Here is an 18,989-nt window from a genome sequence, read left to right as displayed (position 1 = left end):
AAAAAAAAAAAAAAAGAAAAGAAAAATATAAATAAGGCCAGGGGTGGTGGCTCATGCCTGTAATCCCAGCACATTGGGAGGCCGAGGCAGGCAGATCACCTGAGGTCAGGAGTTCGAGACCAGCCCGACCAACATGGAGAAACCCTGTCTCTACTAAAAAATTACAAAATTAGCTGGGCATGGTGGCGCATGCCTGTAATCCCAGTTACTTGGGAGGCTGAGGCAGGAGAATCACTTGAACCTGGGAGGTGGAGGTTGCAGTGAGCCAAGATTGTGCCATTGCACTCCAGCCTGGGCAACAAGAGCGAAACTTGGTCTCAAAAAAAAAAAAAAAGAAAAGAAAGAAAAATATAATTAAATACATACAATTTATGTATATTGGTATGTCTGTGTCCTTTTCTTTATAAATTAATTAGGTCATGTTAACCAACTGTTCTTGTTTTTTCTCCAGCTTTATTAAGGTATAATTGACCAAAAAATGTATATATTTATAGTTTACAATGTGATATTTTGATACAGGTATACATTGTGAAATGATTAAATCTGGCAAATTAATATATCTATCACCTCACAATTTTTTGTGTGTTGAGAACATTTAATATCTACTTTCTTAGTAATTTCTAAGTATACAATACATTATGAACTATAGTTACCAAACCAGCACAATAGATATCCAGAATTTATTCATCCTCACTGAAACTTTGTACACTTTGACTAGTATCTCCTCCAAGTCCTCCTTGCTTTTTTTGTTTACTTAATAATATATTGTAAGTATCTCTCCCTGTTACTATATATATTTTTTTCACTGTTATATTATTTTCTATTTGTTCTTTTTCTTTCTTTTTTTTTTTTTTGAGACGATGTTTTGCTCTTGTTGTCCAGGCTGGAGTGCAATGGCACGATCTCGACTCACTGCAACCTCTGCCTTCTAGGTTCAAGCAATTCTCCTGCCTCAGCCTCCCGAGCAGCTGGGATTACAGGCATGTGCCACCATGCCCGGCTAATTTTGTATTTTTAGTAGAGATGGGGTTTCTCCATGTTGGTCAGGCTGGTCTTGAACTCCTGACCTCAGGTGATCTGCCCACCTCGGCCTCCCAAAGTGCTGGGATTACAGGCGTGAGGGACCGCACCCAGCCCTTCTATTTGTTCTTAAGTCACGTATTAATCCATTTTATCATAATTTTCAGTTAACATTCTTGTACATATCCTTTCCTTCCTAGGGTAAATTTCCTAAACATGGAATTGCTGAGGAAAAAGGCTTATGATTTGTCACTTTAATAGATATTTCCAAATCAGCCTGTAAAAATATCATATGAGTTTACATTCTGAATGGTGTATGAGCCAGAAATAATGACTTCAAATACATTTTTTCTAGTATATCACACTAGTTTTGGGGTTATTAAAGTAGGAATAATACTTTTAACAACCTCCTAGAGTGCTTTGCAACCCACATATTGCATACTGCCTTCTGTGAAAGCTGGCTATCTATTTGTTTTCTCTCTCCTGCTAGAGTTCCTTGAGGGCAGGGATTTCCCTCCTTTATATTTTTGTGTTCTTTAGGGGACCCTGAATAAAGTCAGTACTCAATAAATACTTTGTTGAATGTCATTTGCTAAATATATTTTACTCATGGCTAGGACATAGACTGTAGCCAAAACTATCCAAGGATTCATCATCAGTGATTCATAATTATGCAACCAAGAAGTAGGACTAAATTTTAGATGTTCTTCATTTAGTGTCAAAGCTTGCTTTCCTCAGACACAGTGAAAAGGGTGGTTGGTTATTTAACTGTAATGAATTCTTGACTTTTTTTACTGCCAATGTGAAAGGTACTTTTCATGGGGAATAAAATACTGATACACAATTTAAAGGGATCATCTCTGCCAGAATGGATTCTTTAGTTTTTTTTTTTTTCTTTCCCAATGAGCTACAGAAAAATAGAAAATATCTTGGATCCATGTGAATTTGCATAGCTGCCTTCCAAAAAAATTTCCTAATGCTGTGACTTTATATATTCTTTTTTTTTTTTTTTTTTTTTTTTTTTTTTTTTTTTGAGACAGAGTCTTGCTCTGTCGCCTAGGCTGGAGGGCAGTGGCGCTATCCCAGCTCACTGCAACCTCCGCCTCCCAGGTTCAAGCAATTCTCCTGCCTTAGCCTCCTGAGTAGCTGGGATTACAGGCACCTGCCACCACGCCCAGCTAATTTTGTATTTTAGTAGAGACGGGGGTTTCACCATGTTGGTCAGGCTGGTCTGGAACCCCTGACCTCGTGATCTACCTATCTTGGCCTCCCAAAGTGCTGGGATTACAGAAGTGAGCCACTGTGCCCGGCCCTATATATTCTTATCTACAGGATTCCTTCTACTTCATTCTTATTCTAGGTGGGTAGAACAGGTTTCAGTTTTTTAGATGATGAAAGAAGTACTGAAATGCTGAGATCCCATAGCTACTTAGGGGTAGAAATGCAATTTAGAAACAAGATCACCTGACTCCTATTGAGTTTGTCTTTCCTTAATATTACAAAGTGATCCCATTCTGGCTTAAAATATAACCCTCTTGGCAATTCATTACTTTAAATTTCATATTATGACTTTTTTTAAAACTCCTGTTTTTTTTTCCTAAGGACCCGACAATGTTCCTGTATTGTGGAATAGCTTGCAGGAGAAAATTTTTTTGGTGCTATAGACCGCTGTCAACCTATGTTACTAAGACACGGTGAGTTTTAGCCAACCTGAGCTTTGATTATTCTGTATGGCCCATTAAATTATTGTGATATTATGATTTTACATATATAATTAGGTTTATGATTATTATATATACATTATATATTATTATATTTGTGTGTGTATATGTGTGTGTGTATATATATTCATCTGTGTTTTCTGGCTCATAATTCCTATGGCCCTTATTACAGTCTTTTGTTATAATGTGGGGCACTTTAGACCTCAGGAGCAGGCCTTAGGAAACAAAATCTCTTGTACCTTCTCCTGTCCTCCTTTTACCTGCGCATGGCAGGACTCTAATCTGATTGTGGGTCCAAAGACCCTAATTCCAGAGAGGGTTGTGCCCCATACTCCAGAGGAAGGAAGGCTGCACAGAGAGGCCAAGGAGAACCTGAACAGACAGACATTGCTGCGTTTCCGGTCAGTTAGTATGAAATCATAACCATTTTGTCCAATCACATTTCTACATGGTTGTCAATCATGCCTATGTAATGAAGCCTCCATAAAAACCCAAAAGGACAGGGTTCAGAGAGCCTCTGGATAGCTGAACACATGGAAGTTCCTGGAGGGTGGCGCACCCAGGGAGGCATGGAAGCTCCACACCCTCCCCTCACATACCTGGCCTAAATGCATCTCTTTATTTGTATCCTTTGTAATATCCTTTATAATAAACCAGTAAACATAAAAAAAGTATTTTTTCAATTTTTTTAGAGATGGAGTCTCACTCTGTCAGGCTGAAGTGCAGTGGTACAGTCTTGGCTCACTGCAGCCTTGATCTGCTGGGGTCAAGTGATCCTCCCACCTCAAACCCCAAGTAGCTGGAACTACAGGCACATGCCACCATGCCTGGCTAATTTTTGTATCTTTGTGTAGAGACAGGGTTTTGCCATGTTGTCCATGCTGGTCTGAACTCCTGAACTCTGGCAATCCACCTGCCTTGACCTCCCAAAGTGTTGGGATTACAGGCGTGAGCCACCACACCTGGCCAAAAAATTTTAAACTAAATATCCAATGATATCTAAAATATCTCACACACTTGAATATAAGTTCTATTAAGATCAGACTTTGTCTTTCCACCATGGTACCCCTACTTCATAAAACAGTGCCTGGCACATGGTAGGCACTAAAGTACTGTTGAATGAATGAACAGTAAGGGAGAAATTAAGTAAATTAAGGTACTATAATAGAATAATAAACAAGTTAAAACTATATTGTTCTATACCTGTCACTTCAGATGAGAAAAACTATTGAATAATATTTCATGAAGTTTCCTGTAAATAAGGTAGATAACCCCACCCCCTCTCCCCAAGAACTAAACTTCAGTGAAAGGTAGAGTAGGAAATAAAAATCTACAATAGCACATAAAGATGATAAAGACTTTTTTGTCTCAGCCTGGAGAAATTAGAAATCTGTGAATTTGAAATCACTAGACTGCTTTCATACAGTTTTGGGGTTTAAATTTATACTATCTGTGTGGTGTGGTCCTAGAACCCTTAATCTAAGAAATAATTTTTTTTTATTTTTTTTCTTTTTGAGACAGGATCTTGCTCTGTCACACAGGCTAGAGTGCAGTGGTATGATCATAGCTCACTGCAGCCTCAACCTCCCAGGCTGAATCAATTCTCCCACCAAGTAGCTAGGATCACATGCATAGCTACTTATGCACCACCATGCCTGGCTAATATATATATATATATTTTATTTTTTGAGGTATATATATATATATATTTTTTTTTTGAGGCAGAGTCTTGCTCTGTCGCCCAAGCTGGAGTGCAGTGGCGCGATCTCGGCTCACTGCAAGCTCCGTCTCCTGGGTTCACACCATTCTCCTGCCTCAGCCTCCCGAGTAGCTGGGACTACAGGTGCCCACCAGCACGCCCGGCTAATTTTTTGTATTTTAGTAGAGACAGGGTTTCACCATGTTAGCCAGGATGGTCTCAATCTCCTGACCTCGTGATCTGCCTGCCTCGGCCTCCCAAAGTGCTGGGATTACAGGCATGAGCCACTACGCCCGGCCAATATTTTTTTTATTGTTTGTAAGCTAGGGTCTTGCTATGTTGCCCAGGCTAGTCTTAAACTCCTGCACTCAAGCAATCCTCCTGCCTCTACCTCCCAAAGTGCTGGGATTATAGGCATGAGCCACCATGCCCAGCCTAATAAATGAATTTAAATAGTAACCTTGGACTGAAAATACCCCTGGGGCACCATGTAAACACAAATATAAAACTCCTTAGGAAGTATATACTCACAACCAGTGATTCCTACATATAAAGCCCTACCAAGCATGAGTGCCCAGTCCAAAATTTAGAGGCATATAAAGGCTGGGTGCAGTGGCTCACACCTGTAATCCCAGCACTTTGGGAAGCCAAGGTGGGCAGATCACTTGAGGTCAGGAATTTGAGACCAGGTTGGCCAACATGGTGAAACCGTATCTCTACTAAAAATAGAAAAATTAGCCAGGCATGGTGGCGTGCACCTGTAGTCACAGCTACTCAGGAGGCTGAGGTGGGAGAGTCACTTGAACCTGGGAGGTGGAGGTTGCCATGAGCCAAGATCGTGTCACTGCACTCCAGCCTGCGTGATAGTGTCTCGAGAAAAAAAAAATTAGAAGCACATAAGCGTAAAATCCTACATGAACAAGGGTGAACAAACAACAAAATTGTGACACTTGTTTCAGATATTGTTGGATATTTAGGTTGCTTGTACTCCTTTAACTACAAGAATTTTTTTTTTCTTCTTCTTTTGAGATGGAGTCTTGTTCTGTTGCCAGGCCGGACTGCAGTGATGTGATCTCAGCTCACTGCAACCTCTGCCTCACCAGTTGAAGTGATTCTCCTGCCTCAACCTCCCGAGTAGCTGGGACTACAGATGCACGCCGCCACACCCAGCTAATTTTTGTATTTTTAGTTGAGAAGGGGTTTCACCATGTTGGCCAGGATGGTCTCGATCTCTTGACCTTGTGATCCACCCGCCTTGGCCTCCCAAAGTGCTGGGATTACAGGAGTATGCCACAGCGCCCAGCCAAGAATAGTAACATGATTATTGAATAGAGTCTAAAATTTAAGTATGTTAAAGTGATTAAATAAATCTATTTAAGAATGAATAAAAATAATGAGGCCAGGCACAGTAGCTCACACCTGTAATCCCAGCACTTTGGAGGCCAAAATGGGTGGATCACCTGAGGTCAGGAGTTCGAGACCAGCCTGGCCAATATAGCAAAACCCCATCTCTACTAAAAATACAAAAATTAGCTAGGTGTTGTGGCGGACACCTGTAATCCCAGCTACTTGGGAGGCTGAGGCAAGGGAATCACTTTAACCCAGGAGGCAGAATTTGCAGTGAGCCAAGATTGCGCCACTGCACTCCAGCCTGGAAAACAAGAGCGAAATTCTGTCTCAAAACAAAAAAAGAGAAAAGAATAAAAGTCTATCAATAAAGAATATGATGTGAAAATGTTTACGTATGTTTAAGAAAAAAGGCTACAAATTAGTAGGTTTGATGGATTCTAAATATATATGTATTGATATATAATATTAATCACTTAGAGAATTCCAAGGTGTAAACAGTGATTACCCCTGAGTGGTGGGATTTTGATGATTTCCTTTTAAAAAAATTGACAATTGTATATTCTGATTATTAAAGACTGACTATTTTTTACTGTTGAAATAAGGGAAAACTTTGTTTTAAAATAATCTAAATATTTTCAGCTTTGATCATTGTAGCAATTTCCATGCTATTATAACTGAAAAGGGAAAATAAATTTTTGAAAATAAGAGTTCCTGATCCAGAGGAGTGTAAGGAACTTTTGGATCTCAATTCCAGTTCCAGTAAGGCCTTGGGTCTAAGACCTTAACCTGGGTGTTTTTGTAGGTGTTTTGCTTTTTAGGGTCATTAGGGCAAGTACAGGTTGTACCACTCTTTCTGTTCTTTTACGACGGCAGCAGTGTTTGTTCTATTGTTTATATTTGGTAACTTCTGAGTGACACATGTCTCTCCTTTGGCATGCATTGAGTCTTTGCCCCAGGAGGCTACAGTGACTCATAGTAAGTTTAAAAATATCACAAGTCTTAAAAGATCAGGTTTCTTTTGTCTTCTATTTATAAAGAGCTCATTGTAACCCCTTTTATCACAGTCAGAATAGATTCTGAAAGATACCACTGGGTGCATTTGTCTTTTTGCTTTTTATTTTCATGTTGAGCCAGCTCTGCCTACTGGTATTACAAGAGTTCTCAGATCCCACAGGAAATATCTGCAAACTATTTTTCCAACTTGACAAAAGAAGCCAGTTTTTACCTGAGCGTCTGTTTTAGGGCTTTTGACAGGCAAAAATGGCTAACCCCAAAGCCCCAGGGGAATCTGCATTCTGTCCCTGCTGATCACAAGGATTTGAAGGGAGAGACTCAGCCCACCTTTAATGAAGGTACTGGAAAAGCCTTGTACTTACCCCATTACTATTGCCTTTTTTTGAGAAACCAAGAATAGGAGGGTATTCCCTTTTTCCACATTTTCATTTTGGCTACTGAAAATACTATGGCTGGGCACGGTGGCACACACCTGTAAATCCCAGCACTTTGGGAGGCCGAGGGCAGATCACTTGAGGTCAGGAGTTCGAAACCAGCCTGGCCAACATGATGAAACCCCATCTCTACTAAAATACAAAAATTAGCTGGGCATGCTGGAGCATGCCTGTAATCCCAGGTACTCGGGAGGCTGAGGCATGAGAATTGGCTAAACCTGGGAGGCAGAAGCTGCAGTCAGCTGAGATCATGCCACTGCACTCCAGCCTGGGTGACAGAGTGAGACTCTGTCTCAAAAAAAAAAGAAGAAAGAAAGAAAATGAAAATACTATCCTTATTAAATAGGTTAAATATAGGTTTCATCAGTGCTCCCTTTGTCTTTTTTTTTTTTTTTTTTTTGAGACAGAGTCTTGCTCTGTCACCCAGGCTAGAGTGCAGTGGCGTGATCTCTGCTCACTGCAACCTTCGCCTCCCAGGTTCAAACGATTCTTCTGCCTCAGCCTCTTGAGTAGCTGGGACTACAGGCACATGCCACCACGCCCAGATAATTTTTGTATTTTTAGTAGAGACAGGGTTTCACCATATTGGCCAGGCTGGTCTTGAACTCCTGACTTCGTGATCCACCTGCCTTGGCCTCCCAAAGTGCTGGGATTACAGGCGTGAGCCACCACGCCCGGCCAGGTGCTCCCTTTGCTAGAGATAAGGAGTTAATGGTATCTACTTTGGGATCTAGATGTTTGAAGTAAGGGTACATTGAAGGTAAAATTTGTTCTTTATCTTCCCTAGATTGAATGAGGGTCACTGAAGATACAGTGTTTACTCTTTATCTGCTGTGAAAAAGTCTGTTCCCATCTCTAGGTATTTTGTGGTTGATGTTTTATCACTGTACTTGTTTTCCTTTCACTCCACTCATGTAAATTCTTGCCTCACAGTATAATATTGGCAGAGTACCTTGAAGTTCAATTCAGTAAATATTTATTACCCTTGAAGTTCAATTCAATAAATATTTATTGAATCGAGCCATTCAATATGCTAACTACAGAGATACAGAGCTGAGTAAAGCATACGTTCCCCTTAAGGAGATCATAGTCTCTCAGAGGCGACAGACAAATGAACAAATAAACCAATAGTGCAACCACAGAAGTATGGGTGAGGTACACAGTAAGACAAAGGAGGGAATGAATGATTACCTATAGCCACCTCAAACCCTTTTTGGAGCAAATTAGGTTGTAAATAAAGGGAAATAACCATGGTAGGAGAGGGATGCAGCGGCAGCATTCTCAAAGATGAACGCTATACAGGTAACTAAGGGTGGTTTTGTAATGGTTTATTTCCCAAATACAGGTATTTATTTGAACTGAAGGAAGATGATGATGCATGTAAAAAAGCCCAGCAAACAGGAGTGTTTTACCTCTTTCATGGTCTGGCTCCTCTGCTTCAGACTTCAGCACATCAATACCTGGCCCCCCGACATAGCCTGTTAGGTAAGTCCAGGGTGGACCAGTGGTGTTGACCAGCCTGTGGCCACTGAGCAGAATTCAGCCTATAATGAATTCTAAGAAAGATCCTTGAACTTTGGAGTCTAGATTTTTCAAAAAGCTTTTGAGTCTCATGCTTGTGTGACTGCTTCTGCCAACTAATAATTTATTTTATGAACTCTAGTTGTCCAGTCAAATATTATTTGGTGATGAAATGAACCACTAATGCCTTAAACCAGGGGTTGGTAAAACTGCTGTCCAAAGTGTACCTGCTACCTGTTTTGTAAATTAATTTTTATTGGAACATAGCCATACTCATTCATTGACATATTGTCTATAGCTACTTTTGCACTACAATGCAGTTGTGACAGAGACTGTATGACTCACAAAGCCTAAAATATTTAGTATCTCTTTCCAGAAAGTTTGCCCATCTTTGCCTTAGAGCAGTGAATTCCAGCCTCCACTGAGGTATACACTGTTATGCTAATTAAGAGTTCTATCATGGCCGGGCAAGGTGACTCACACTTGTAATCCCAGCACTTTGGGAGACTGAGGCAGGAGGATCACAAGGTCAAGACATTGAGACCAACCTGGCTAACAAGTCTCTACTAAAAATTACAAAAAAATTAGCTGGACGTGGTGGCAGGCGCCTGTAGTCCCAGCTACTCAGGAGGCAGAGGCAGAATGGCATGAACCTGGGAGGCGGAGCTTGCAGTGAGCCGACGTCTCAAAAAAAAATTAAAATTAAAATTAAAATTAAAATTAAAAAAAAAAAGAGTTCCATCATAACTTCATTTTTATTAGAAGGGTCAAGATTAAAAGTGAATTAAAATAAATTTGCTTCTAGAACTCTTTTAGCATATATAACTAAAGATATCTAAGCCACTGGGATTTGTCATTCAAAATGCAAACTTTGGCTGGGTTGCGTGGCTCATGCCTGTAATCCCAGCACTTTGGGAGGCTAAGGTCAGTGGATTGCTTGAGCCCAGGAGTTCAAAACCAGCCTGGGCAACATAGTGAGACCCCATCTCTACCCAGGAACAAAAAATTAGTTGAGCCTGGTGGTGTCTCAAAGACAGAAAACAAAATGTGAACTTTCAGTTTTATATGAGTCACTATATACTGACTAATTTCTGTATTGCCAGTGAATTTCCCCCATAGGTCAGAAGTTAGAGCACTTGGATAGGTAGTTTCTAGGAGTGCAGAAGAATCTGAGGACTCCATCAGAAGGCACTATACATTATTTAGAGATTTAGCAATGTTTATGTTGTATTATGATTTTTTTGTGTGTTATGTTGTATTATGAACAAATAAATATGAGTCCATCATGAACAAGTGTATAGGATTTCTCCCTACACAGCACTCATCTCTTAGAGATTGGCATCTCAGATGAGTATTTTACTCTACTTTGGTCCACAAAAGTAGCACATTCTGGAGGTTAATTACAGAACTGGATTGGTCTTTAACTGCAGCCTTGAACTCCTGGGCTCAAGAGATCCTCCCACCTCTGCCTCCCAAGTTTTTGGAACTACAGGTGTGCACTTCACTGCACCCAGCTGATTTTATTTTTTGTAGAGACAAGGTCTTGCTGTGTTGCCCAGGCTGGTCTCAAACTCCTGGCTTCAAGCAATCCTCCCTGCCCCCCAGCCTTGGTCTCTACCATTTTAAGTGTGACACTTATTTTTTTTTCAATGACTTAATAAGTTAACTATCATGCATCTTACTATCTAGGGGATATTTTCCTTTCATGATACAGTCATAGAGTAATACAATGTTATACAAGAATTCCTTCTTTGGTCTAAAGTCCTCAGATTGCTAAGGAGAAAACAGGCCTGGAAAGGTTAAATGGTTAGACCAAGGTTACATAGCTAACTAGTTGCAGCTGGAAGCCAAGTATACCTACTTTAAGCTGAAGTAGATGATTTTCCCTGAGTCTAACATGGCTGTAGTGATTTAATAGAAACCTTTGTGTTTTGCTTTTCTCCCTTCTGTTTCTTAGAGTTGGAAAGGCTCCTGGGTAAATTTGGACAGGATGCACAAAGAATAGAAGATTCTGTGTTGATTGGATGCTCTGAGCAGCAGGAGGCATGGTTTGCTCTGGATCTAGGTCTGGATAGCTCCTTTTCCATAAGTGGTACATAACATTATTCCTAATGGGTACTTCCCAGTGGTCTTCAGAATTTGGGATTTCACATAATGGTAAAATTTAAAGGAAAATTTGGGGAATACGAAAGGTTATCAACTTTCTATTTTTTTAAAAAGGACATTAAAAACACTGTCATCTGCTATCATCATTTAAATGAAAATAAAGGATATTTTAATGCCTTCTAAGTTAGGTGATGGGTACATGAATGTTTATGGTATTAGTCTCTGTACCATTATACATTTTATTTATTTATTTTATTTATTGAGACAATGTCTTGCTGTCGCCCAGGCTGGAGTGCAGTGGTACAATCACAACTCACTGCAGCCTTGACCCCCTGGGCTCAAGTAATCCTCCCACCTCAGCCTCCTGAGTAGCTGGGACCATAGGCATGTACTACCATGCCTGGCTAATTTTTAATTTTTTTTTAAATAGAGATGGGGATCTCCTTATGTTGCTCAGGCTGTTCTCAAACTCCTGGGCACAAGCAATCCTCCCTCCTTGGCCTCCCAAAGTGCTAAGATTATAGGTATGAGCCACCACACCTGGCCTATACATTTGTGTGTGTGTGTGTGTGTGTGTGTGTGTGTGTGTGTGTATATATAATATAAATATATATTTTTTTTTTTTTTTTTTTTTTTTGAGGTGGAGTTTCACTCTTGTTGCCCAGGCTGGAGTGCAATGGCGCAATCTCGGCTCACCGCAACCTCTACCTCCTGGGTTCAAGCAATTCTCCTGCCTCGGCCTCCCTAGTAGCTGGGATTACAGGCATGTGCCACCACGCCTGGCTAGTTTTGTATTTTTAGTAGAGACTGGATTTCTCCATGTTGGTCAGGCTGGTCTCAAACTCCTGACCTCAGGTGATTTGCCTGCCTCAGCCTCCCAAAGTGCTGGGATTACAGGCAGGAGCCACGGCGCGCGGTCACATTTTGTATATTTCAATATTTCATAAGAAATGTTAAAAAAAACTTATGACATCATTCTTATTTCTTTTATGAATACAGGTGAATAAAAATGTTTCCACAGAGTAGCTCTGGCTCCACAGACCTGCAGTTGGGAACCACTTTGCTAGTGGCTCATGGCTCCTGTCAGGCTTTCCTTCTGTCTTTAATGGTCTAGGTATAAATGTAGTGATGCTGGGATGAGGTTCAGATAGGAGCCATAAGGTCCCACTTCATCTCTTTTCCAAGGATAAGCTAATGCAAATGTTCTTGTTGCCCTGAGGAAGATCTTGAGACATACTATGTGCTAATGTTTCCCAAACTGGCCTGAATATAAGAATCACCTGGTGCTTGTTAAAAAATAGAGATTCCTGGGCCTCACTCCATGCCAGCTGCTTTAGAATCTCCAGGTAGGGGCTTGAGAATCTTGCTTTTTAAAAAAATTTTATGTATATATTTATTTATTTTGAGATGGAGTTTTGCTGTCACCCAGGCTGGAGTGCAATGGTGCAATCTCGGTTCACTGCAACCTCTGTCTCCTGGGTTCAAGTGATTCTCCTGCCTCAGCCTCCTGAGTAGCTGGGATTACAGGTACCCACCACCAAGCCCGGCTAAGTTTTGTGTTTTCAGTACAGACAGGGTTTCACCATGTTGGCCAGGCTGGTCTTGAACTCCTGACTTCACGTGATTCACCCTTCTCGGCCTCCCAAAGTGTGGTGCCTGGCCTTTTTTAAATTTGAGAGATGGGGTCTCGCTGGAGTGCAGTGGCTATTCACAGGTGTGATCATAGTGCACTGTATGTAGCCTGGAACTCCTAATGGCCTCAAGCCATCCTCCTGCCCCCGCCTCCTGAGTAGCTGGGACTACAGGCACACACCCCCACACCCAGCTGAGAACCCGGATATATTTTACTTTCTCCAGCTGAATCTCATGAGGCAAGTTTGGGAAACACTATTTTAACAGGACAGACTGGAGAGAGACCCTGAGGCAAAGTTTGTCATTGTTTAATTTCATTATCTTTTCTAATTTTCTAGCCTCCTTACACAAACCTGAAATGGAGACAGAGCTCAAGGGGTCTTTCATTGAGCTGAGAAAGGCTCTCTTTCAACTCAATGCAAGGGATGCCTCCATGCTGTCCACGGTAGATTCTGGTTTCTCATTCTGCAGGAAATTTAGTAGAGCAGTATGTGTGGGTAAATCCATGTGTAAATCCAAGGCTACAGTGATGTTTGGTTTCTTCTTTTGCAGATTCTAGTCCTTTCTACAAACACTGGCAGGACAATGTGCTGTAGGAAGATTGCTTATTCTCCCTTCTTTTGCCCTTGTTTTTGGCAGAACCACTGTCAAGATCATTGTCTCCTAAAGACATGCAGATCTATGGCAATAGGATCTGACAGCCTCATAAACATTTTTAATGACCCACACAGCATCATGTTTTCCCTAAGAGAAATTACTTTACATTGCTTTAATGACTTGCCCTCACAGCTTTAGATTTCACTTGCTAAAGTATTTTGATTGTGCATTTAATTTAAAAAGAAACCTCTAAATATTTTTTTAGTTGCAAAAAATTCCAACTTTACTGGGGAGAAGAACATTTTAGGATGTTCAACTATACTGGGAATGTTTTATTTTTAAGCTGGTTAGTGAATACATGGGTGTTCATTTTATTACCTTATATACTTCATATGTTTTAAATCATAATACATTAAAAAATATGCTTTCTTTTATTCAGATTTCTGATGCTAGAGGAATATGTTCAGTTAGTTTACTTGTCCTAAAATTTAAACAGTAACCATTTAAATTATGTGGGCTGGAAAGAGATTGGCATTTCCCTGTGAGTTGTTCCAGATAGTAGGCCCAGTGCTGTTAAAGATGAGCCCTGCATTCTCTCCAAATGAAACCAGGCCCATCTTTGTGTCCCTAGGCTCAAGCTCTTCTCCGCTGGCATGATGCTCATCAGTTCTGCAGCAGAAGTGGGCAGCCCACCAAGAAGAATGTGGCTGGCAGCAAGCGTGTGTGCCCTTCCAATAATATCATCTATTATCCACAGGTAAGTATTGCTGTAAGAGGACAGTAATCCAAGAAGACTGTGCACTGCTTTGTCCTGGGGAAGAAAGCCTGTGCAGTTCCTTAATTATACACTGCTTTAGCTCATTGGCAGGCCCCCAAGTGCCAGCATCTCAGTTTCCATTCCCCTTTCCTAGATGGCTCCTGTGGTGATCACGCTGGTGTCAGATGGGACCCGATGCCTGCTTGCCCGCCAAAGCTCTTTTCCCAAGGGAATGTATTCTGCCTTGGCAGGTTTTTGTGATATAGGTAAGGAGTTAAGGGGATATACAGGTGACACTGGAAGATATACAATCTTACTAATACAATCTTCTCTGTCTTGTTGCTATGGAGTTTGGATTCCCAAGCACATTCTTTTCTATCATGTCAAGAAAACTGCCTTCTGGCATTATATATATGTAAAATTTCTGGCATTATACACACACACACACACACACACATATAAAATTTTTTCCTTTCCTTTTTTTTGAGACAGAGTCTCACCCTGTTGTTCAAGCTGGAGTGCAGTGGCACAATCATGGCTCATTGCAGCCTGAACCTTCTGGGCTCAAGCAATCCTCCCACTTCAGCCTCCTGAATAGCTAGGACTACAGACACAGGCTACTATGCCCGGCTAATTTTTAAAATTTTTTGTAGAGACAGGATCTCGCTGTGTTGCCTAGGCCAGTCTTGAACTCCTGGCTTCAAGTGACCTGCCTGCCTTGACCTCCCAATGTGTTGGGATTACAGGTGTGAGCCATACTATTTTTTTAAGCAAATTTTCAAACATAGGAGATTGTTGAAAGAATTATACGGTGAACACCCATACACCCACTACCCAGATTCTATAATTTTTTTTCCTCTTCACCTGTAGGCAGTTGTTTGTAGGGAGGCCACAAGCTTCGTGCCTCTCATGACAATGACCCCAGATTCCTGTTGGGTGTGTTATAAACAGAGGAGCCATTCTTTAGGCCCCCTGCTCTGAGCACACCCCTAGATTCCATAAATTTTTTTTTTTTTTTTTTTTTGAGACGGAGTCTTGCTCTGTCGCCCAGGCTGGAGTGCAGTGGCCGGATCTCAGCTCACTGCAAGCTCCGCCTCCCGGGTTGACGCCATTCTCCTGCCTCAGCCTCCCGAGTAGCTGGGACTACAGGCGCCCGCCACCTCGCCCGGCTAGTTTTTTTTTTTGTATTTTTTAGTAGAGACGGGGTTTCACCGGGTTAGCCAGGATGGTCTCGATCTCCTGACCTCGTGATCCGCCCGTCTCGGCCTCCCAAAGTGCTGGGATTACAGGCTTGAGCCACCACGCCCGGCCGATTCCATAAATTTTTACTACACTTACTTTATCACAAAGCTGTTCATCTATCCATTAATTAATCTTACTTTTTGATGCACAGATTTAAGATATTAGTACACTTCTTCCTATTTCAGCAGGCATAACATTAGCTAAAATTCAGTATTTATTTACAGGTTGGTTTTTTTCTCTAGTCTACTGGGGTCAAATTTGCAAATGGTGAAAAGTGGAATTTTATGAAAGCTGAGGGCAGTAGTCCCTCCTACTGTCACCCTTACTTTGCATTATAATAACTAACCTAGCAGGCTTTAGCACTGTGGTACAACACACAGCTCTGGACGACCTGATTCTTATTGTTAGAATGACTCGGAGTTTTAGGACACTCCCAAGAGCGTTTCATTGAAACTTTGGAGCCAGTGTTGTGTGCCTTTCTCAAATGGGCTGTCTGTATCACTCTTCTAGCTACAGGGCTGTCCTGAATTAATCTGAGTGCTTGTAGGTGAAAGTGTGGAAGAGACCATCCGTCGAGAAGTTGCAGAAGAGGTGGGATTGGAGGTGGAAAGCCTGCAGTACTATGCATCCCAGCACTGGCCCTTTCCTAGTGGCTCACTCATGATTGCTTGCCATGCAACTGTGAAACCAGGGCAAACAGAAGTAAGTTCTTACGTTTCCCTTATGCTGTGATAGTTCTTTTGCTTCATCCAATCTGCTCATCAGCAAGTACTTATTAAGCACTTGTCTAGTCCAGCATCATCTAGATTATATAAACATTTGTAAAATATGATTTAGGGCTGAGCACGGTGGCTCATGTCTGTAATCCCAACACTTTGGGAGGCTGACGTGGGCGGATCACTTGAGGTCAGGAGTTCAAGACCAGCCTGGCCAACATGGCAAAACCCTATCTCTACTGAAAATACAAAAATTAAGGCCGGGCGCGGGTGGCTCATGCCTGTAATCCCAGCACTTTGGGAGGCTGAGGTAGGTGGATCACGAGGCCAGGTGTTCAAGACCAGCCTGGCCAAGATAGTGAAACCTCATCTCAACTAAAAATACAAAAATTGGCTGGGCGTGGTGGCAGGTGCCTGTAGTCCCAGCTACTTGGGAGGCTGAGGCAGGAGAATTGCTTGAACCCGGGAGGTGGAGATTGCAGTGAGCTGAGATTGAGCCATTGCACTCCAGCCTAGGCAATGGCGAGAATGCATCTCGAAAATAAATAAATTAATTAATTAAATTAAATATGATTTATGCCCTCAAGGAATTTGCAGACCAGTAAAGGAAGCAAATAATCTCCATTCTCCCTTGCATGTATGTCAGTCATGAGATAATTTCTTTCTTTCTTTTTTTTTTTTTTTTGAGACTGAGTCTTACTCTGTCACCCAGCCTGCCTGAGTGCAGTGAGTGGCACAATCTCGGCTCACTGCAACCTCCACCTCCTGGGTTCAAGTGATTCTCCTGCTTCAGCAGAGAAGCATATACCCTTGAAATTATCAAACCATCATCACTATCAATGCCGTAAACTTATTCATCAACTACAAAAGTGTCCTCCCACCTTTTATTTTTCTCCCACCCCACTTTTTTTTTTTTTATTTTGTGGTAAAAGCACTTGATGTGAGATCTATTTTCTTAGCAAATTTTATGTATATAATATAGTATTATTAATTGTAGACCTTATGGTGTACAGATCTTCAAAACTTATTTTGCATGACTGACCCCTTGTACCCTTTGACCAGTGGCCACCCCCGCCATTTTCCCCTCCCTTCAGCCCCTGGCAACCACCACTCTACTCTCTGCTTCTATAAGTTTGACTATTTTAGATTCCACATATAAGTGAGATCATACAATATTTGTCTTTCTGTGTCTGGCTTATTTCACTTAGCATGTCCTTTGGACCCATCTATCTTGTTGCAAATGCAGGATTTCCTTCCTTTTTAAGGCTGAATAATAGTCTATTATATGTATATACCACATTTTCTTTATCTATTCATCCACTGTGAATAATGCTGCAGTGAACATGGGAGTGCAGATATCTCTTCAAGATCCAGATTTCAGTCCCTTTGGACACATATCCAGAAGTGGGTTGCTAGATCAAAGGGTCATTCAATTTTAATTTTTTGAGGAACCTCCATATCTTTTTCCATAGTAGGTGCACCAACTTACATTCCCCCCAACAGTATATACGGGTTCCCTTTTCTCTACATCCTTACCAATACCTGCTGTCCTTTGTACTTTTTTAATAGTAGCCATTAAAGAAGGTATAAGTTAATAGTAGCCATCAAAGAAGGTATGAGGTTTTCATTTGCATTTCCCTGATGATTAGTGATGTTGAGCACCTTTTCACATACCTGTTGGCCATTTGAATATCTTCTTTGGAGAAATGTCTATTTAGATCCTTTGTCCATTTTTAAGTTGGCTTATTTATTTTTTGGTATTAAGTTGTAGGAGTTCCTTATATATTTTGGATATTAACTCCTTATTAGATACAGGGTCTGCAAATATTTTCTCCCATTCTGCAGGTTGTCTCTTCACTCTGTTGATTGATTCCCTGACTCTGCAGAAGCTTTAGTTTGATAGAATCCCTACTTGTCTATCTTTGCTTTTCTTGCCTGTGTTTTTGGTGTCATATCTAAGAGACCGCTGCCCAGTCTAATGTCTAGAAATTTATTCCTTTATGTTTTCTTCTAAGAGTTTTATTGTTTCAAGTTTTACATTTAAGTCTTTAATCCATTTTAAGTTGGTTTTTGTATATGGTGTAAGATAAGGGTCCAATTTCATTCTTTTGCATGTGGATATCTGATGTTCCCAACAGTTTTTATGAGACAATTTATCTTTTATTGTCAGGACTTAAGAGTGTCTTACATATAGTAGGCACACAATCAGGCATCATTTAATGACTGACTGCAGGATTGGTCTTACTGCTCAAGTCAGTTAGGATGCTGGGAACTAAAAATAGAGTCTCACTCTTGTCGCCCAGGCTGGAGTGCAGTGGCACGATCTCAGCTCAGTGCAACCTTTGCCTCCCGGGTTCAAGCAATTCTCCTGCCTTAGCCACCCGAGTAGCTAGGATTACAGGTGCCTCCAGCATGCCTGGCTAATTTTTGTATTTTTATTAGAAACGGGGTTCCATCATGTTGGCCAGGCTGGTCTCGAACTCCTGACCTCAGGTGATCCTTCCACCTCAGCCTCCCAAAGTGCTGGGATTATGGGCATAAGCCACCATGCCTGGCTAGACATTGTCTTATCCAATCTCATCTTGCACTTCTCTAGCATCCCTGACCGATGGTCTCTGCCTGCCAAAGTTTGCCTATTGTGTGTTTTGGTTTTTATAGAATCTTTTATAGAATATCTAATCTATTTCAGCTTCCTCAGCATGAAGTTCATGTTACTTTGCTTCTTGCAAAGATGAGACTATGCTTTTGACTATCGTTAACCCTTATCCTTTAAAAAAAAAAAAAAAAAAGAGTGCCTGGGCACAGTGGCTCACGCCTGTAATCCCAGCACTTTGGGAGGCAGGTGGATCACCTGAGGTCAGGAGTTCTAAACCAGCCTGTCCAACACAGTGAAACCCCGTCTCTACTAAAAATACAAAGAAATTAGCCAGGTGTGGTGGTGGGTGCCTGTAATCCCAACTATTCGGGAGGCTGAGGCAGGAGAATCATTTGAACCTGGGAGGTGGAGGTTGCAGTGAGCCAAGATCACATCATTGCCCTATAGCCTGGGCAAAAAGAGCAAAACTCCATCTCAAAAAATAAATAAATAAAAAAGTAATATTTGTATTTTATTATTTTTTTTTTTTGAGGAGTCTCGCTCTGTCACCCAGGCTGGAGTGCAGTGGCCAGATCTCAGCTCAC

General features: G+C 41.3%; 1 protein-coding gene across 4 annotated transcripts in view; it reads left to right on the top strand.

Annotated features, from left to right (window-relative positions):
* The window catches only part of NUDT13 (nudix hydrolase 13), a 23,412-nt gene that overhangs the window by 2,343 nt on the left and 2,080 nt on the right, over positions 1–18,989 (top strand). For 2 of the 4 annotated variants that reach the window (XM_017854536.1, XM_017854537.1), the window contains exons 2-8: positions 2,623–2,714; positions 8,584–8,723; positions 10,717–10,851; positions 12,836–12,942; positions 13,726–13,851; positions 14,006–14,117; positions 15,641–15,795. In XM_017854536.1, the coding sequence (XP_017710025.1) occupies positions 2,632–2,714; positions 8,584–8,723; positions 10,717–10,851; positions 12,836–12,942; positions 13,726–13,851; positions 14,006–14,117; positions 15,641–15,795 (858 nt within the window). In that variant the 5' untranslated portion in view covers positions 2,623–2,631. Of the gene's footprint in view, positions 1–2,622; positions 2,715–8,583; positions 8,724–10,716; positions 10,852–12,835; positions 12,943–13,725; positions 13,852–14,005; positions 14,118–15,603; positions 15,796–18,989 lie in introns of all 4 variants that reach the window. The other 2 variants (XR_001881941.1, XM_017854538.1) reach the window with 2 other exon arrangements.

The sequence above is a fragment of the Rhinopithecus bieti genome, unplaced genomic scaffold (genome assembly GCF_001698545.2).
Source record: "Rhinopithecus bieti isolate Rb0 unplaced genomic scaffold, ASM169854v2 scaffold_36008, whole genome shotgun sequence".
Classification (NCBI taxonomy): Eukaryota; Metazoa; Chordata; class Mammalia; order Primates; family Cercopithecidae; genus Rhinopithecus; species Rhinopithecus bieti.
The sequence above is the reverse complement of the archived record's forward strand: the minus strand, read 5'-3'. Positions and strand labels throughout refer to the sequence as shown.